General features: G+C 37.6%; 2 protein-coding genes across 4 annotated transcripts in view; one reads left to right on the forward strand and one right to left on the reverse strand.

The window, feature by feature from the left end:
* The window catches only part of LOC122064853 (serine/threonine-protein kinase 38-like), a 33,102-nt gene extending 21,532 nt beyond the window's left edge, over positions 1–11,570 (forward strand). For 2 of the 3 annotated variants that reach the window (XM_042628639.1, XM_042628645.1), the window contains exons 8-13: positions 3,118–3,249; positions 3,334–3,447; positions 3,964–4,011; positions 5,200–5,284; positions 10,831–10,878; positions 10,972–11,570. In XM_042628639.1, the coding sequence (XP_042484573.1) occupies positions 3,118–3,249; positions 3,334–3,447; positions 3,964–4,011; positions 5,200–5,284; positions 10,831–10,878; positions 10,972–11,060 (516 nt within the window). In that variant the 3' untranslated portion in view covers positions 11,061–11,570. The remainder of the gene's footprint in view (positions 1–3,117; positions 3,250–3,333; positions 3,448–3,963; positions 4,012–5,199; positions 5,285–10,830; positions 10,879–10,971) is intronic. The other variant, XM_042628653.1, reaches the window with a different exon arrangement.
* A 1,692-nt stretch (positions 11,571–13,262) lies between these two features.
* Positions 13,263–16,345, reverse strand: LOC122064876 (ran-binding protein 1 homolog b-like). Its single transcript, XM_042628663.1, has 4 exons — positions 16,045–16,345; positions 15,772–15,923; positions 15,541–15,666; positions 13,263–13,883 (listed from the first exon to the last, which is right to left on the reverse strand). Exons 1-4 carry the CDS (start codon positions 16,206–16,208, stop codon positions 13,675–13,677), a joined length of 651 nt encoding a protein of 216 aa, XP_042484597.1. The 5' UTR covers positions 16,209–16,345; the 3' UTR covers positions 13,263–13,674.
* Positions 16,346–19,281: the final 2,936 nt, after the last annotated feature.

The raw sequence follows: 19,281 nt of genomic DNA on the forward strand, positions 1-19,281 counted from the left end.
GGGGGGGGGGAATGGGAAGGTGAGAACCAGAAGGCTTGAACCCGAGACCTCCTGGTAGGGTGGGTGGGCTTTTATGCTCCACACTCTCCCAACTGTGCTAGGGAGTTGTTCTCTATATTATTCTATTTTGATGTTACAGTTCCTTTATTTGTTCTCTGTAGTTTAGTATTCTGCTGCTTTTGTATTGCTGGTCCAAGCCTGGGTAAAAGAGGAGGTTTGGAGCATGCTCCGGGTTGGGTGCTGCTACTGAGCCAAACCCCATTAGCATGAATCCTAAACATTCACTTCTTGCGCTAAATAGAGTAGAATGGCATAGCTGACCCAATTTGATTTTGATAAGGCTTAGTTGAGTTGATTTTAATAGTCATCATTATTATCTGATTTTATTCACTGTTTACTGTTGTTAACTTCATTCTTAACTGTGATATTATTACCTATCAAGTGATAAACAATCTAACACTGAAATTACCGGAGGAGGTTGACATTGTGTTAGAAATAGGGTTATCATGGAAAAAACTTAGTCAAAAAAGAAATTTACTTACTTGAACATCAGATTGTGTACCAGTACAAGTTCTCACGGCCTCCAGAATACTGATGGCATCAACATCATATAAGACATGTTTAATGGCCTATTGGCCTGCCTAAATCGTGTTCTTTTCCTCCCTAATCATTGTTTGCTACTTTGCTTCTATATAGTGGTGCTTATGGATCACAGCCTGGGTTTAAAGTATTGGACCATACTGTATTGTATCGGCCAATACGTATCAGTATTGGCTGGTATTGATACGATACAGTCTGACACGATACTTATTTTTCAAAAAAAGTGTTTGTATCGATACGATCTGATACATGATCAATACAATCTGATACGGGTAAGATATGTCTCCTTTAAACCTGCAAAACAGAAACCGTGAGTGAGAAACGAAACTGAAAGCAACTGAAGGACTTGGAAACTTGTTTTTCTCTTCAATATGAGTTAAAGGAAATTATCTGATATAAAAAAACGACTTTAGTCTTCACCATTTCAATAAGGGACATAGAGTATTCAGATAATGGATCGAAATATATTTGTGCAAAAAAAGTGATATAGTCGGTTTTTTTTTTTTTCTTCTAATTTTTTGCTCAGATAATTTTTTTTGTTTGTTATGCATCACTAGAGATTGGGTAAAAAAGACTCAAATCCTTGCATCAAGCTGATATATTACATATTGCATAATACAATGCTTTATGCTTCAATACTGTATTTTCTATGTATCATAAGCACATCTATGCATTTCTTGACCATTTCTAGGCATATCTTTAGTATATCTTGCATCTCTCTGATATGATGTCTCTTAAAATCACCCTTCCGATACGATACTCGATACCGATACTTAAATTCTTGATCACTTCCCAGGATCTTTCTGTAGCAGCATATTAATATGGCTACTGAAACTCCCGTATTTTGAAGGTATTCAAAGTGATTTTTTTTGCCTCTATATGCAATGGAGAAAGATTCTGTTAACAATAAAATCTGTTGGCAATCTCTCTACCGTGATTTTACCCATAAGGTTCTGCTGTGCTTGTTGAGACTTGGATAGTCAGATGTAATATCTCATTGGGGCTACTCCTTAGTTCTTGCAACCTATCGGAGCTTGTACTTGTCTGGCCTGAGAAAGCTTCTTCTTGTTCCACCAGGATACGATTTGTAGGAATATATGAAGGGAGAGGAACCAGCATGGCTTTGAAGTTTATTGCTTTCCAATGGGAGCATGTAATGTAGAGGTTAAAAGTTCCACCTCTTTTTCTGTTCTCGATCAGAGAAGAGATATTAATGTAATAGGTTGATCTCTTTTTTTGGGTTAATAAAAAATTGACTACGAAAGAGGAAGAAGAATATATAAAGAACCCCAAGGAAAAAAAAAATTTGGGGGGGGGAAGAAGAGAGAGAAGGGGGAAAAAAGAAGGTGGAAGCAAAGAGCAACACAACCACACCAACTAGCTAAGGGGGGGGAATGTAAGTGGGTAAACCCCAAGATACAACTATTAGCCTGTTCCAACTAATCGGTTGATCTTTATTCATAATATATTATGATCCCATATCAACTTATGAGGGCTGATCCCACATCGGTTTCCTATGGGAATTGATGTAGGTTGGTATGGTCTTGGGTTCCCTCACCTTGTAAGCCGGTTTATGGGGTTGAGTTCTTCCAGGACTGTATCAGTGGTATTAGAGCAGCTGATCATCGGCCCAACCCGCGCACGGAAGGGGCGATTTGGTGCTAAAGTGAGAGCTGCTAGGAAAGGGTTCCCTGTCGCTAGGCAGAAACCCTGGAGCAGAGTGAGAGCCGCTTAGAAAGGGCTACCTGATTTGGACTGAATGGACATCGGGTTCAAAAGCGTGGTGGTATGTTACGATCCCATATCAGCTTATGGGGGGCTAATCCCACACCGGTTTCCTATGGGAATTGATGTGGGTTGATATGGTCTTGGGTCTCCTCACCTTGTAAGCCGGTATATGGGGTGAAATTCTAGGACCGTATCATGATACAACTCAACCATACCTTAAACATATGTTTTTTATAGCATCAATTTATGTAGGTATACTGGTCTTTTACGAACACCATTTTTGTTTGGGGAGGCCTGGAGTAGCCAATTCACATGGTCCATCTTAATCATTTTTAAGGTTCAAAGGAAGGTGCATATCTATTAATGGTAATGAGTGAAGAACGGAACCGAGAACGAAAATAGGTCCAGGAATTAACTTCAAGTAATTGAGCTATGGGACCCTTTAGCACATTTATTTTTGTCTGTTTCTGTGCACCTAAGTATGAACTAAGTGTATCGTAATATACTGTTCTAGTTTAGTTATTGATTCTGGAAAAAAAATTCAAGATTGGTTACATATAGTACAGTAGCATTAAAATGTTTCATATAAGTCTTGCCTTTGGCCGTAATACACCTTCATCAGTTGTTTTCTGCTGTTTAGATTTATTTATGATGTAGGAATCTTTCTTTTTTATTGGTTTATTGTTTTCTTGCAAGTGTATTCCTTGTTCATGGCTTAGTTGAGCAACTTCCTGTGGCCATAATATATGTTTATGTTTGCTCGACTTTCCTGTTTTCAATGTTTGCCAGATTGTGCATTGGAGAAATCACTTAAAATTTCCCGAAGAGGCAAGGTTGACTCCTGAGGCAAAGGATCTTATCTGTAGATTGATATGTGATGTTGAACATAGGTTAGGAACTGGAGGGGCGGACCAAATAAAAGTATGTTCTTGATCTAAGTGCATCCTTCCTTTCTTTTTATTCAACCACTTTTCTCACTCATGTTCCACTGTTTGAATGATTCAGGCTCATCCTTGGTTTAAAGATGTTGTATGGGACAAACTCTATGAAATGGAGGCAGCATTTAAACCAGAGGTCAATGGGGAGCTAGATACTCAAAATTTCCTGAAGTTCGATGAAGTATGGCACTAGGAGTTGGTTGTTTGTTATTTTTCAGTTAAATGCTGTTGCAGTAGCTTTTTCATTTGCCTGATGTTAAGGATGAAGGTGACATTTATGTTCTATGCATCACAAGCACCACATGAAATTCTATGTGAAGCATGGATTTGCATGTTTATGGTCCAATGTTATAATCTCTAGCAAAAACTTGTCTATGCAAAAACCACTTGAAAGTGAGGACGTTTTGTCCTTCGCTCTAAATCTGGTTAGTTGTCATAATTTTCTTCGTCAGTTTTTGTGACTTACATATTGTATGCTTCTCTTTGGATAAGTTTTCAACCCGTCCTTTTAGAAAAGCATGCTAATAGGAAATAAAAGCATATCCTTCATGAAGCTCATATGACTGTGTATGTGCAGGGAACTAGTTGGTTCATGTTGGCTCATTTTCTTCATACCTTTAGATTTTTTTAATCTCTAATTTTAGATGGTGCGTAAATATCTGTGTGCTAACCAGAAAGTCTTTGGATTATGTTGTAGCTCAATCCTCCGACTGCGGCAAGAACTGGCTCTGGACACTCACGAAAGGTATAACAAATTGACACCCAGAGAAGGAAAACATATAGTTTATTCCCTATTTCATTTTGGACTTTCATGCTTTGATACATCTTCTTGTGTGTACTTTACATTTTTACCCATAGTTACACAATGAGGATTATGATTAGTCTAGATTCAAGTCCTGATGATTCAAAAGTATAGAAATGGATGTGAAACAGTTTTAATGAGATCCAACCTAATGTGGTTAGTAAATGATAGTCTTCTTGAAATTGGTTTTTAATAAAGAAGTTGAAAAAGCTTTTGCTGTATATCCAGAGGGTGTGTTGGGTCTGGTTGTGATTCTTATCATATAAGAAGAGGAGCAATCCAATCAGATCCAAATGGGAAATGGTGAAGGTCTGTGGATGGAACTACTTTGCACTTTCTGATGGTAATTTATAGGGCTTCTTCTACAGAAGGAATGCCAATTTGGAGTTCACATATCTTATTGAAATAGCTATTTCAGTCTTCACAAGCTAGGATCTTCAACAGATTTGGATTGGCACATGCCAAGGTATAGCAGGCATGGTCTGACTGGGTTAAGTCAGTGCTCAGCCCTGGTCCAAGATGGGCCTACAGTTTCATGGCCATGCCCAGATTGGGCCAGAGGCAGGTAAGCCTAGGCCATCTAGCCTTCTCCATGCTATGCATGGACCTAAGTTAACTTTGTTCAATTTTTAACAATATGTTGTTAATACAAATTAGTTTACATACTCATCATGTGAAGTATGCAGTTATCTTACATTGATGGTTTTTTTTTTTTTTTTTTTTTTTAAGCAATATTTAAAAGTATCATTTTGTTTCAAACATGGAGTCAAATGTCAGAAAACTTCAATCAAAGTTACTGGAATAATGTTGCCTTTAATTTAAATGTTTTGACATTTTTTTTTCCTTTCTCATGGAGTCATGGACATGCTGTTATTACAAAATGTTTTTCATCTCCTTCTAGCTGTTATGTTTGCTTTAACAAGGTATCTGATATGTTTTCTAACTCATGGACATGCTGTTATTACAAAATGTTTTTCATCTCCTTCTAGCTGTTATGTTTGCTTTAACAAGGTATCTGATATGTTTTCTAACTCATGGACATGCTGTTATTACAAAATGTTTTCGTCTCCTTCTAGCTGTTATGTTTGCTTTAACAAGGTATCTGATATGTTTTCTAACTTTTATGTGCAGATGCTATTGGCTCCCAAAGATCTGAGTTTTGTTGGCTATACATACAAGAATTTTGAAGCCGTCAAAGGGCTACACCAATCTCTTGGTATGAAACTGTTTGACACTCAAAAGTGTATTCTTGTTCTTTTTTCCTTTCCCCTCCCCCCTTTTTCTGTTCCAATGCTTGCATTTGCACAACTTTAGCATAGCATTCAGAAAATTAATTTGGGTCTATTAAGGAATGATTCTCCTAAGCATCTAAAGATCCCCCCTTCTCTTTCTGATAAGTATTTTAATATGGCCCCTTTTAGTCAGCAATGTGTTGTTCGAGCTTGTGAATCCTAATGTTATACCATAGCTAATTGTCACTCGCTCTGGCTGTAATCATAATCATGATACCAGTATACAACGTCACACATCCATAGAGCCGAGCTTTCTATGCTGGGCCACCAACATAGTTCAAATTTTCGGTTTTGACCTTGATTTTGACCCTAATCGAAAATTTGATCTAAATCTGGTATATTTCATTGATGAATTTCGATTGATCATTTTGGTGTTTGAACGGTCAGATTTTGGCCTGAACTTCAGGAAACCCCTTATTAAGCATCTCTAAACCTATTTGAACCTTTATATTATATAAAAAAAAACAAAAAACAAAAAACAAAAAAAAAAAACAAAAACAAAAAACAAAAAACAAAAACAAAAACAAAAAAACAAAACAAAAAACAAAAACAAAAAAACAAAAAACAAAAACAAAAAAACCTAAAATGGTATTGTGGCTTCAACCCTAGGTTGCTAGTGTGTGTTGTACCCTGCTGTATACTTTTTTTAATATAGCCTATCTACACTATAGTAATACTGGAACACACAAAAGTCAATTAAAAATAATTAAAAATGCATTAAGAATGAAAAAACATAATATTGGAAAGCACTTCATAATCATCAATAACATTACATGTTACATAAACACTAAGGTACAACTCCAAGTTACATTGTACATGACCATGGTCTAGTACCACATAGAGTTCCGAGGACTAGTAAGACCACTGGCAGATTGTTGGTTCTGACGCAACTGTTCCTCCAACTGTATTGCAAACGATGGCCAGTCATGCTATGCCAAAAGAAACACTCGAAGTCTTCTACAATATTCTTGTAAGTGGCATCGTCAACATGCTGGAGGTAACCAAGCATTGGGTATAAGATCATCGATCATGAAGATCCATGTAGGGAGCCATCATAACTGGATGGTGGAGCTGGCATGTATGGTTGGGTTTGAGAAGATGTTGTCCACAAAGGACAACCCACCACACGGTTTACCCTCATACTCAAGAGGTAACGAATAAGAAGCTAGATTACCTATAGCCACCATACCCGTTGTACTCAGCACCAGTTCTCTCTACAACAAAGGACGGTGCATGCCACTGCCCATATCCACTACCTTCCTGCAAATCATGCCTCTGAGAGTATCAGACAAGCTCATAGCATCTATCCATGCCATCATCCTTCTCATCTGGTTAGAACCGGCAGCATAGGCCTCTTAAGTAGCCTGTACGTGTGGCGACAGGTGCACAGTGGTTGGCATCCTATGTAACATGAACAAACTAACTCTCTCCTGTGAATTGGATGGGTTCCGTTCCTCTTGTCATACTTTTCTTGAAGTGATGTATATCTATCACCCCCACCATCACCATTACCATCATCATCATTATTAGCTCCACTAGCAGCGGACAGGGACAGTGTGAGAGTGGTTCACTGTGGCCACTATAATGTGGCCAGTATCCTCCTTATCATCCCCACCAGTTTGGGAATCAAAAGGTCATGGTGTTTGTGAGTCACCTTAGCCCTCTCAAGAAGTCATAAATACATTGACACCGGCTCCCATCCGACTAGAAATTTTGGGGTTGGGCCTACGCTCAGGCTGATCCAATACATAGTTACCTTGATCCTTCACCCATTCGTAGAGGAGATCCTCGTCATCTAATCTAAGTTCTCCAGGAAGATGTTGCTGACTCAATTGGGTCTTTATCATTCTCCATGCCCATGCATAATTGCATATGTGCTGCATATTTTGTCTCATGTTGTGGTGCACATACAGCCAGTTCTCCTGCCATTTTTGACCCAATTGGTTTCACCTCTTGGAATGGATTAGTGAAAATGTACTCCAGTTGCGCTTAAATTTGGAGGTTAAACATGTCTGGGAGCACCTTAACTGCTAGCTTGCTCAAAGTTAAGTGCATCACTCCCATATAGCACTCACCATTCACCTGCATTAGAGCATTAAGATTATTCCTAGTAGGTGATTGTACTTAGGGCCCGTTTGATAACACTTCTGCCCTTTTTGTTTCAAGAAACGGTAGAAACATAAATTTCCGTTTCTAGAAACATAAACGGAATTCAAGGTGTTTGATAAGTCATGTTTCTGGAAGTCGATAGTAACCAACGAAAGAATGGCCATGAGTCATTTCCAGAAACGGCGAAACAAGCTCTACTTGTTTCGCTTGGGTCGTTTCTTGAACCATAAATAGGTAGAAATTTCAATTTCTATTTCTGAAAACAAGTGAAACGAAACAGTTTTATCAAATGCTTTTTGTTCCGTTTCTGCCGTTTCTTGAAACGTTATCAAACGGGCCCTTAGTACATAATTATATAAAGGGTAATTTACAACGCCACCCCTTGGAGAATGCCATTATTATAGGGACACCCCCTCTCTTTCACCAAATTAAACTCAGACCCCCTACCGTCAGTCTCTGTTAAGCGATGCTATGAAATGACATTTTAACCCTTATAAGTAAAACACCCTTATCTTATTATCCCAAAAATACCCCTCTCTTCACACGTATACCGTTTCATTATCTCTGTACCACCGATCTTCCCATTCCCCATTTGATCTGAAGCTTTTATCACAGCAATATCCTTAGAGATGATCGGAATCAGAGCCGAGGTGAAGGAATCTCTGTTGTTGCTACCGCCGTAGTCGCCGGAAGGGGGTTCGTAGCCGCTAATCTGAAAAGCCTTGAGGAACGCCAGAAGGGTTGTGATGAAATCCGCCGTCGTCGCCTTTGCCGAAAGGGTTGTGATGAAATCAATTTGGAGATTGCAAGTATCGATCTTGCCATAACCCCATGTCTTTAGAAGCTCCGCCGTGATTCCTTCCATGTCGCCATCTATCACCGCTTCCACTGCTCTTCATGGAGATCGATCGCCGCTGCTCTTCACGGAAAGAATTTTTTTTGACCTTTATTTCTCTTGCAACCAATAGAAATATAGAACCTATACGTTAAGTTTGAGCAGAGGACAGAAAAATTAGATAGAAAAACAGAGAGAGAGAGAGAGAGGAAAAAAAAAAAAAATGTGAGCTGAGTTGCAAGACTCAACCTGGAAGAAGCTCAAGAGCACATTAAACGAAGGAAAAATATTCCAAAAAAAAAAAAAAACTAAACCTGAGAGGTAATTGAACTGAAATTGGGTATTTGCTTTCTTCCCCAACTCATCAGAAATCTCTCAAGGCCATTTCTTCCCAACAAGGAAGGGAAAAGGAAGAATTCAGAACCCAACAACGGCAACCCTTTGCTGCAACTCTATCCAATCGAAGCATAAGGGTTTTGAAAAGAAGAAAATCCCATTATTTTATCATCAAATCTTATCCATATGGATTATCGATTTCGACGAGACAGAAAGAAGCTCGAGAATTGAGACCCATTGGAGATCGTCATCCACCTCAGCCACAGAAAGAATGTAAAAGCTATATAGTCTACAGAGGAGAGAACCCTCAAAGAGAAAAACTCAAAATGGCTTCAGGTAGTCTTATCCACTTGGACATCTAGTCTTCTGTGGGTCCCAATCCTTATTTATTTCCATGTTGTGCTTCCTGCCTTGGGCGTCATACATGACTCATACAAACGCATCTCATTCATCTTTTGAATCGACAGTTAATCAGTCAGGTCTTCAATCCTCCTCATCCATCATGATCCACGGTCCCAACATCGTCGTCGTAGCCATGAAATCTTCTTCTTGAGAAGGATTTCGGTGCTCGGGAAATCACGTTATTAAACCCTCTCTGGATCCATTCCAAAAGTTCCGGTAAACGCCGCTGCTCTTCACGGAGATCGATCGCCGCTGCTCTTCACGGAGATTGGGAATGGGTTAGGTCTCAATTTGGGGAACAGGGTATAATACCGTAAATGGGTATTTTAGGTAGTTAACATTTAGAAAGGGTATTTTGGTATTAAAAAAAAAATATAATAGATGACATCAGCATATAAGGTATATTCCATAACAGTGACTGACGGTAGGGGGTCCGAGTCTAATTTGGTGAAAGTGAGGGGGTATTCCTATAATACTGGCATTCTCCAGGGGGTGGCGCTGTAAATTACCCTTATATAAATCAAACTAAGAAACTAAGGTTATGGTACACACTTATATAAATCAAACTAAGAAACTAAGGTAATGGGCCTACCAAGAGCAGTAGTGTCCCTATCAATATTTGTGATTGCATGGCCAAAAGTCCCATATGCATCCCTGAAGTTTTTGTATCTATACCCATTTCAAACATTGGTAATGTTAGCATCAATACCAAATCAAGTAATTACATTCCTTAGAAATACTTAAGAAACGATAAGCCTCACCTCACTGTTGCACCTGGATTGTATATTTTTATTTGGCCTATTTTGAATAATACATCTTGGATGTATTGATAAGCCAATCAAGGAATTAATACTCAATCATGTGGGGCCTATTCTGAATAATACATCAAAAGCATACATCTTGGATAAATATGATAAGCCATTACATCCAAAAAATTCCGAACTTCATATTTTGATAGATAATAACATAAATTTTATTGAGAGTACAAAGTATTGCTATATCATAGTATGACAAAAACAACAACAAATAGAACCTACTAGACTCACCAAGAAGGCAATACAAACGCTACATAAATCTCAAAAAACATTTAGTTAGCAATGTGTTGTTCGAGCTTGTGAATCCTAAAGTTATACCGTAGCTAATTGTCACTCACTCTGGCGGTAATCATAATCATGATACCAGTATACAATGTCACACATCCATAGAGCTGAGCTTCCTATACTGGGCCACCAACATAGTTCAAATTTTCGGTTTTGACCTTGATTTTGACCCTAATAGAAAATTTGATCTAAATCTGGTATATTTCATTGATGAATTGCGATTGATCATTTTGGTGTTTGAACGGTCATATTTTGGCTCGAAACTTCAGGAAACCCCTAATTAAGCATCTCTAAACCCATTTGAACCTTTATATTATTAGAAAAAACAAAACAAACAAAAAAAAAAACCCAAAATGGTATTTTGACTGGACCTTAGGTTGCAGTGTGTCATACCTTGCTGTATACTTTTTCTAATATAGCCTATCTACGCTATAATAATACTGGAACACACAAAAGTCAATTAAAAAAAATAAAAATCTGCTACAAACATTGTTGCATGGCTCTCTGTCGCTGCCATTAATTCCTTTTGAGGCCTGTGACTCTTCTTCCAAACATTGGTAAGCAACAAGCATGTAGGTCTTATAGTTTCTGTCTTGAGATTTTCTTATATGAAAGCAGAGCTGATTCTTTTGCTTAACTTTAATGGATGTTGGAGAAAATTCTCACTTGACTGTTTTAACTGTTGCAGATCTGAAGAATACTTCACCAATACGGCTGTCTGTCGATTCTGTAATGAGTAATGGATCGATTCACAACTAATATCTATACATTATGTCTGCATATTTATAGTTCTGGTTTGACACTGATCGTTGATCTTAATATTTTGCAGGTGATTCTGTGGTAGACTACTCTATGAACCCCACAACCGAGGAAACAGAAACACAGATGCTCACATCAGGTGATGCCATGTCACCATAAGATTCCATGAATCTTGCTATGTAATGCATCCTGTGACGCGTGAGCCTCTCTGATGGTGGTGGTTGAAATGCCTGCTTATTTTTAGTCAGGTTTTTCTTGAATCTGCACTTCCACTTATTTGCAGAGCCATCATCTGTGTACAGTCGTGTCTCAGGTACTTAACAAAGCTCAGTGATGGGCTGGTAGTGGGTAGTAGCAGCAAGTGATATTAGCATTGGTAGTACTTAACAGTGCAGAGTTTGTCCTGAGCAATGAGATGATGTTAATGTCCTGGCTGCCCAGGTTGGCTGATTAAAGCATGCCTTCTCTTGTGGCAGTTTCTGGGTGGGTTTCATATATTTTCCCCTTTTTATTATTATTATTTTTTTTCATAGAAAGAACTTTGCTGACATTCAAGAAGCCAGTTAAATATATTGATGTTAAGGAGACTATTACTGATATTTTGTATGTATTGAATATCCTTGGGCTTTGGGTAAAGACAAAAGTAGTAGTTGCATTTCGGTGGTTGAAGAATTATTTGTACTTGTGATATGATCATCTTAATTTAATGCCTACACTAGATTGGTAGAGTTCTTTAATATCATGGAGTCCAATTTGTCTCTCTTTCTCGGACTGGCTTCATCTGAATCAGATTAGCTCAACAGGTCGAACATATCACTGATTCGGAACAGCAGGAATCGGGATTGAGACTGGCTAATTCCAATTTGAATCTGCCGATGCAACCGATTGGATTCCAAAATCTTAAACCATGTTTTCTATCCTCCTATTGACTTCTTTGTTCCCACTTTAGAACCCATCTTTCTGAGTAATTGATGTAGAGATTTGCCTCACATCAAGCAACTTGGCAGACTGTTGAGTCATTGTGGCCATGAGGCCCATGACTGTTTGTCACCTTCTTGCCAAGTTTTCTACTTTTCAGCTTTTTCATGGATGCTGATATTTTCAAGGTATTGGACAATGCAATATTGCAATCAACCTGGCTGATCATAATGATAGACCTGAGGCAGAGTGCCCTTCTGTAGAACTGGTTGAAAGACCGAGGGAGGTGCAATCCATCTCTCATAAATTTGCTTCAATTCTATTTTGCTTAGTATCTCCTTTGTGGCAATTTCGAACTCCAGCGAACATAAATTTGGAATACAGAATCTTAAGAAATTTGGGACCCTGTTTTCCTTCAGACATGGTGAAGACAGAGGAGCATGAAGATTTGGCCATTTGATTAACATTGGGAATAGGATATTTTCAACTTTGTACAATAACAAGGGGTGGGAGTTAATGATGACATAAGTCCAATCCAGGGATCAAAAATGGAAATTGATCAGATCGGAAACATCGGTTGATTGGGATAGGAATATGCCAATCTCAATTCTGATTGATCCGGCGTGGCTGATTCTCTTCCCAAAATCTAGGATTAGGGTTATTTGGACTAAGTTTTAACTGATTTCAATTTTATCTAGATCAGAATCGGTCAAACTGATTCAAATCCTGATTCTGGTTTTCAATCCTTGTCCAATCACAGATGCCAATCACAGATGATGAAGTCAGTCTACCCTTTCCAAAGGTGAAGGAAAACTTAATCCAATATTTTGACTCCTATGTATCCACAAAACCCACAAAATATAGAGTTTTTTTTTGGGTGGGAGGGGGGAGAATTGATCTTAATCCCCGATGGCACGTCCCTGCATTGGGGCACACATGGGCATCCACTGGGGTGCCTTTTCACATCGTGCATTTCACTTCTTCACATTAATAAAGATTAACACCTTCCTGTCTCTTTGTCCTCCAACAATAGGGGTCATATACGACATTTAACAGGCTGAAGGAGAGAGACATACACTAAAGAGCAAAGGTTTCCCACACCACCGGTGGGGACCAAATCAATGGTTGTCTTGAAAAATGTATCATCCATATATACCCATTTCACCCAGGGAACTCCGTAACTCTACGATCTATGGCAACCAAATGGGACCCACATTCAAACCAGATGAGAGAATTTTAAAATAGGGCAAGAGATCACCACCTAGTCACATAGTCCCTGCTGATGAGAATACATGATGGATCATCAACATGGATCGGATTCTTGAATTCATGGAGGGAAGGGGAGTAATTTAGCAGGCTCTGTCTGGGTGGTGCAAGAACTAGACTCCCCAGCAGCATCCTTATCCCCAGTTAAAAGAAAAGAAATTATGTGAGAGGGAGACGGCAAGAAAATAAATAACATTCAAAAGAAGTTTAACTGACTCAAGATATGAAACGTACAATTGAATCTTCAAACTATAAGAATGACCCCAAGCTGCACTTTCATAGCTGAAACAAGACCAACCTTGACTTGCAAACAATATCACAACTTCAATGGCAGACAGACGAGCCATTGTCATGAAACACTCACCAATCCCGCGACTGACCTGACCAACCAACAGACTCGATACCAGTTCCTCCAGATCCCCATCCACGACTGACCAGACACCTGACAAACAAGATACTAATTCCTCCTGCAGATCCCCATACCAATTCATCAACCTTCAACAGATTTCACCAACTTCTGGAGCGCCAATGCAAAACTCTTGGGAACCATATTATGTTGCAAGTACTGAGGTAGAACCTTCTCATCTATTTAACTGTCTGGTTTTGCCTTTTCTTCTTCCTTTTGCTCTGCCGTAGAGGCAGGCGCTTTTTCCTCAGTTTTTTCTTCCTTGTCTTCAGTTTCACTTACACTCAACTTCTCAATCAGGCCAGCAGCAGATGTAGCTTCTTTACTCTCTTCAGCTTTCTTAACTTGAGATTCAGCAACCTCCTTTATCATTTCCTTGAAAAATTTGCAGTCTGGCATGCATATAAATATATAGAGAACATTTATTCACACAAAAAAGCAGTACTATTGATTATATTTCAGTTAACTCAATATTAAGAAACTGTAACAGTAATATTTGATGTTACGCCAAGTATAAAGCCAGGGGGAAAAACACTTCCCAACAATATAATAATACTTGCTCCAGCAACAATCAAACGAGTCATTTAACAAATGAATAAAAATATTTCTCACAAAATACTGTGTTGCTCTCATAAAACAGAAATTACCACATAAAAACAGAAAAAATATTGTCTACCAATCCAGCCCCAAAAACAGAAATCTCTCTCTCTCAGTTGGAGACATGATGGTAACAAAACCACAGCCACTGTGACTACCAAAAGTCCATCCTCTACCTCTCAAGTTAACTCTGACCCAACCTTGCTGTATAGATACAACCACGTCAGTTTTTCATTTCTTTCTCATCTTTTTGCAAGAGAGTGAGTTCGATTTCAGTTCATAAATAGAACTTGGGACTCTGAATCGGGTAAAATTGTAGCCTCTGTCACATTAATAGCAGAGGTAATCAAACAGATAGCAATCACACCCTTGATTCAGAAACATGATTCAATTCCATAACAAAACCTCAATCCCTGGTAAGAATTAAGAAGCCAGTGTGTGTTTCAAGGTTTTTGCATCTCCCAACCTCTGGGTCCAACTCTCTTGTCTCATTCTTATTGATTGCACCATGCAGACTGGAATCAGTAGCCAACTCACAATGATCAATCATCTTGTTATAACCTTTTTAATATGACCAACCACCATACACCACAACCAATGCAATGCACATGGTTTGCCAAAGTATTTCACTATAAATTTATTTTCAGTATGCAAGAAAGCATCCTCAACAACACTACTAACAGAGCTCTGTAGTAGAATCAACCAAAGGCAACTTTGTAGAATAATGAATCCATGTTTATTTTACTAAGGTTCTCCTCTAGTTAAGAAATCACTGGCAGTTCAAAACAATCAACATGGAAACATTTTGTCAACACATGTGAAATATGAGATCAATCAGAGGACCCAAGTAACAAAACTCAACTAAACTATAAAGTTAGACTACAAAAACCAAATTCCACTATCCCATTCCCATAATATCTAAGGCCACATTTCCCCTTCCTTATTTGTTAAATTAAGACCATGTTATCCATCATATGAACTAAAATCAATTACTTCTGGAACGAAGCTAAAATTCTGAACATAATATGTTTTGACAGCACTGCATCATAACCCGGTGTTTTTCAGATACAGTCATTTAAAATGACAGAAATCAAATAGCATATTCATCAACCCCAGGAGTCTGAGTCATCCCTAAGAAAAAATAGATACACCAACTTCGAAGTTATTTTCACATGAAATATATAGACTACATTCTGTAGATTTTCAGATCCTCTGATCCCCAATGGCCCTGCACAATAGATACATCAACTGCAGTATTATTGTCACCTAATATCTACCAACACTACATAGCAATGAACCATGCCAAATATCATTAATTTATAACATCGAAACAAACAATGAATCATAAAACCATGGGTTTAATCTTCCAATACCAGACAATGACAATGAAAAGAATTATACAACTGCAGTAATAGTTTAAAACAAGAAAAGGAATATGTCAATAATACTCACTCTCAATTGAAGGAAATCGGATGCAAAAGAGCTCATCTTTCAATTCTCCGTCAGAGAAATCAGTTGCGTGCCAAACGCATGATTTATCATTCCCGGCATGTTCTTGTACCGAAGTGGTAGGAAGAACTGCGAAGAAATAAGTAAATAAATTCACCATAAGTAAACAATACCACCAAGAACATCAACGACGAAACCAACACAAATTCACACACAGAGAGTAAAGTATCAGACCTAGATGGTTGGCGCAGATCTTAAGCGTCTTAGACTGACGCATAACCAACCTAACTTTCTCTGTTTCCTTGTGTTTGAGAAGCTTCACGGTTCCAACACCTCTCTCCTTCCACTGATTCCCATCCTTGTCAAACCGGTAAAGTTTTGCTTTTCTACACACGAACAGGAACGATAAAAAAAAAATCAAACGATCAGATAAATTCACTAACAAAATCAAAATGATAATATCATACAAATCAATGACCGAAAAGATATCCAGAGAGAAATACTTACAAGTCTAGAAGAACGTCTTCTTCTTCCTCTCCAGTGGTAACAGCAACCTCTTCAAGCCTTACGATGGGAGCAACCTGAGCTCCTGTATCTTCATCATCACCGGCTACGACTTCTGTTGCTTCTTCCTCCGCCGCCTCTTTGCGCTCTGCCTCGTTACTCGCCATGATCACAGCAGAAACAAACAAACAGAAGGAATCGGGAAGAGAGATTCAGACAGAGAGAGAGAGAGAGAGACAGAGAGACAGAGGATTTATAGCAGAAGGGTTCAAGTTTCGACTTTCGGCGCGTCCACGACTGTGGGTTTTAGAATATTTATTAGGGTTCCTCACATGTTGTTGATTCCATGACGCCGACCTCATCCTCACAAGACACCTGATAACCATTAGATTGGTACAAAATCTTGATGGGAATGGTGCTTTCGAAGCTGGATCGTCAATCCAGTAGATCCAACTCCAACGACCTAATCGACGGCCTGTGATGCACAAATCATAGAAAACAAAATATTGGGCCCTCAACATCATATTTTGATTCTAGAAACTTACCGTGCAATTTGATTTTATACTAAGCTATCTATCAGATCGGAGACTCATACAAAGATTTAAAGAAGTATTTTGAGTAAATATGGGGACACAAACAAATATTTATTTGATAACATAGTGACTAGTATAAGAACTGTGTAGGTGAAGATAGTAAATTTTTAATTACATTGGGTTACAAAAAGGATTAAGTTTAGACCCTCTAATTGCTTGCAGTTATCATGGAGAATTAAGAGACATTCATGATGATGAAGTTCTTTGGTGTATATTTTTATTAATGATATTTTTATGGTGGATGAGACAAAAGTAACTTGGCATCAAAATATTTGAAGATAAGTAGAAAACTAACTATATGGTGTGTAACTTTAGTTATATAACGGGTAGTGAGATTGCGAAAATTAATGAGAGAGATTCTGTAAAATGATTATTTTAAGTATCTATCCAATCATAAATAAAGAAGGCAATATAAGGAATGATATTTTACAAAGAATTGGACTACGATGGTTGAAGTGAAAATGTGAGTCCAAAGTGTCTTATGATTGACGTATTCTTTTAAAACTCAAAGAAAATTTTCATATGACAATAATACGACTCACTATGATGTATACTATGGAATCTTGTGCATTTAAGAAACTTCATGTACATAAACTCAATGTAGTGGGGATGGTAATGCTGAGATTTGATGAGCTCGTAAAACTATGAATGATAAAGTAAAGAATGACTATAGTAGATATAGTTTGGGAGTAGCTCTGATACGTGATAAGCTATGAGAAAATCATTTGTGGTGGCATAGTCATCTTCAACAGAGACCTTTTTTTGTTTTGGGTGGAACGACAGAGGCCTTTGGATACTTTAATACATAAGATTGATTTGATTCATATTGAATGATCTAAAAGAGCTTAGACCTAAAATGACTTTAGAATAAATGGTGAGGAATACATGCATAGCTTTTGCCATGTGTCAAGTATGACATTGAATGGGTCTGATTGGATAACAATGATCCATATTGCTGACCCCAATTAATTAAGGTTGAGTTGTTGAAAATTTACATTGCATTAGTTCAGTGGGACCAATTAAGAAGAGTTCGTATCAAATGCTCGTTCTCGTACGGTGTTTGATCCACACCTGGGCTCCACTCAAAATAAAAATCAATTAAAAGAAGAGGGAGATTAAGTGGAGTCCAAGTGTAGATCAAACATCGTACGAGAATGATTATCATACGAGGACCTAATCCATACTCAATTAAGAATATGTATTTAGGTATTAGTATCATATCATTCAATGTTTATCAATATCGATGGTAATTAATACTACTGTGTCACTGATATGTATCAATTGATACAATCAAAAAGTGCATTTTTTGTCAACAAAGTATTATTTTTACTAGAGTTGACCAGATAAGATGGATCCATCCTAGCATCATCATTATCAGCATCAACAACAAGCAATACCATGAACTAAGACACAAGAAATGGGGATAAGACAATGGAAAATTAAATAAAGGTCTCAAGTTTTAATTACACCAATGGAGGTGTCATTTAGACAATCTAATGCCAGATTACTATTTTAGAATATTTGTATTTTTTTAAAAGCAAGTAGTTTATTTATTTATTTTTTATTTTTTTGGTAAATTAAAGTTCAGCTAGTTCGATATAGTTCTACCTCTACCCTCGCCTAAAAATCATTGCAAGTATGACATAACCCTTGCTCCAAAATTCCCCTTTTCCTACATAGTTATATGTATTTTTTCCATGATGGAAACACAAAACCATATCCCTTCCTAATAGCAGGGCCAATTGGCCAGGCTTGATTGGCCCAGCACAATATAAGGTTTCGTATTGTTTCCTCTCATTTAAGTAATCAAACCTTGTACGTTAGGGCATGAACATCTTACTATTTGGTCTATTGATTACCAATCCAAAATCGTGCCTTAGGTAATCGGCTTATATTCAAAGCTTTAAACGAGCTAACTGATTAGGCTGTAAGCGGTCTTTAAATGGGCAATAATCAAGCTAAATTGGCTTAAATTGTCTAATTGAGTTATAAATGGTCAGTTACTAGTGGATCACAGAAATTGATCAATTCTAATCGGGTGACCGTCAAGCCAATACCAGTCTATCATGCATCAGGAATCCTCGATTATTAGTCGGATGGTGTTTGAGTCCTGCACATTTAAGAATTGATCGAGACATGGAGATATAATGTATCCATTCCGATCATTGGACTAAAAGAACAGTCTAAATTAACCACATGTCAAAACTCAAAGTCTAAATATACAATTTAGAAGAATCATAAAACGAGATGGCTCATATTTATCTTGTCCTTTTTTTGAAAACCTCACATTCCATTGTTACATGGATAACCATATATGATAGAAACAGAAGACAGAATAATAGTCTAGGGTATGACAGTTCATCTTATGAAATATCATTATGATTATGCCATAAAAGAGAAAACAAACTTATACATGCTTGCTCTATTTATGTCTTTTTAAAGAGGCCAAATCTAAAAAAATTCATCTTCATTTTCCTTTGATGGATAATATAGTTATCACCTTTTAGTGAGATTAGACATATCATATTACCTTTTTTTTTTTTTTTTTTTTTTAATATTTATTTAGTCTCTATATGTAGATTACTTTCCAAATAAAGATGGAAATGAGCAAGTAGTAATTCATTTGGGTTTTTGGAGAAGTAAATGA

This window comes from Macadamia integrifolia, chromosome 2, assembly GCF_013358625.1.
Source record: "Macadamia integrifolia cultivar HAES 741 chromosome 2, SCU_Mint_v3, whole genome shotgun sequence".
NCBI lineage: Eukaryota > Viridiplantae > Streptophyta > Magnoliopsida > Proteales > Proteaceae > Macadamia > Macadamia integrifolia.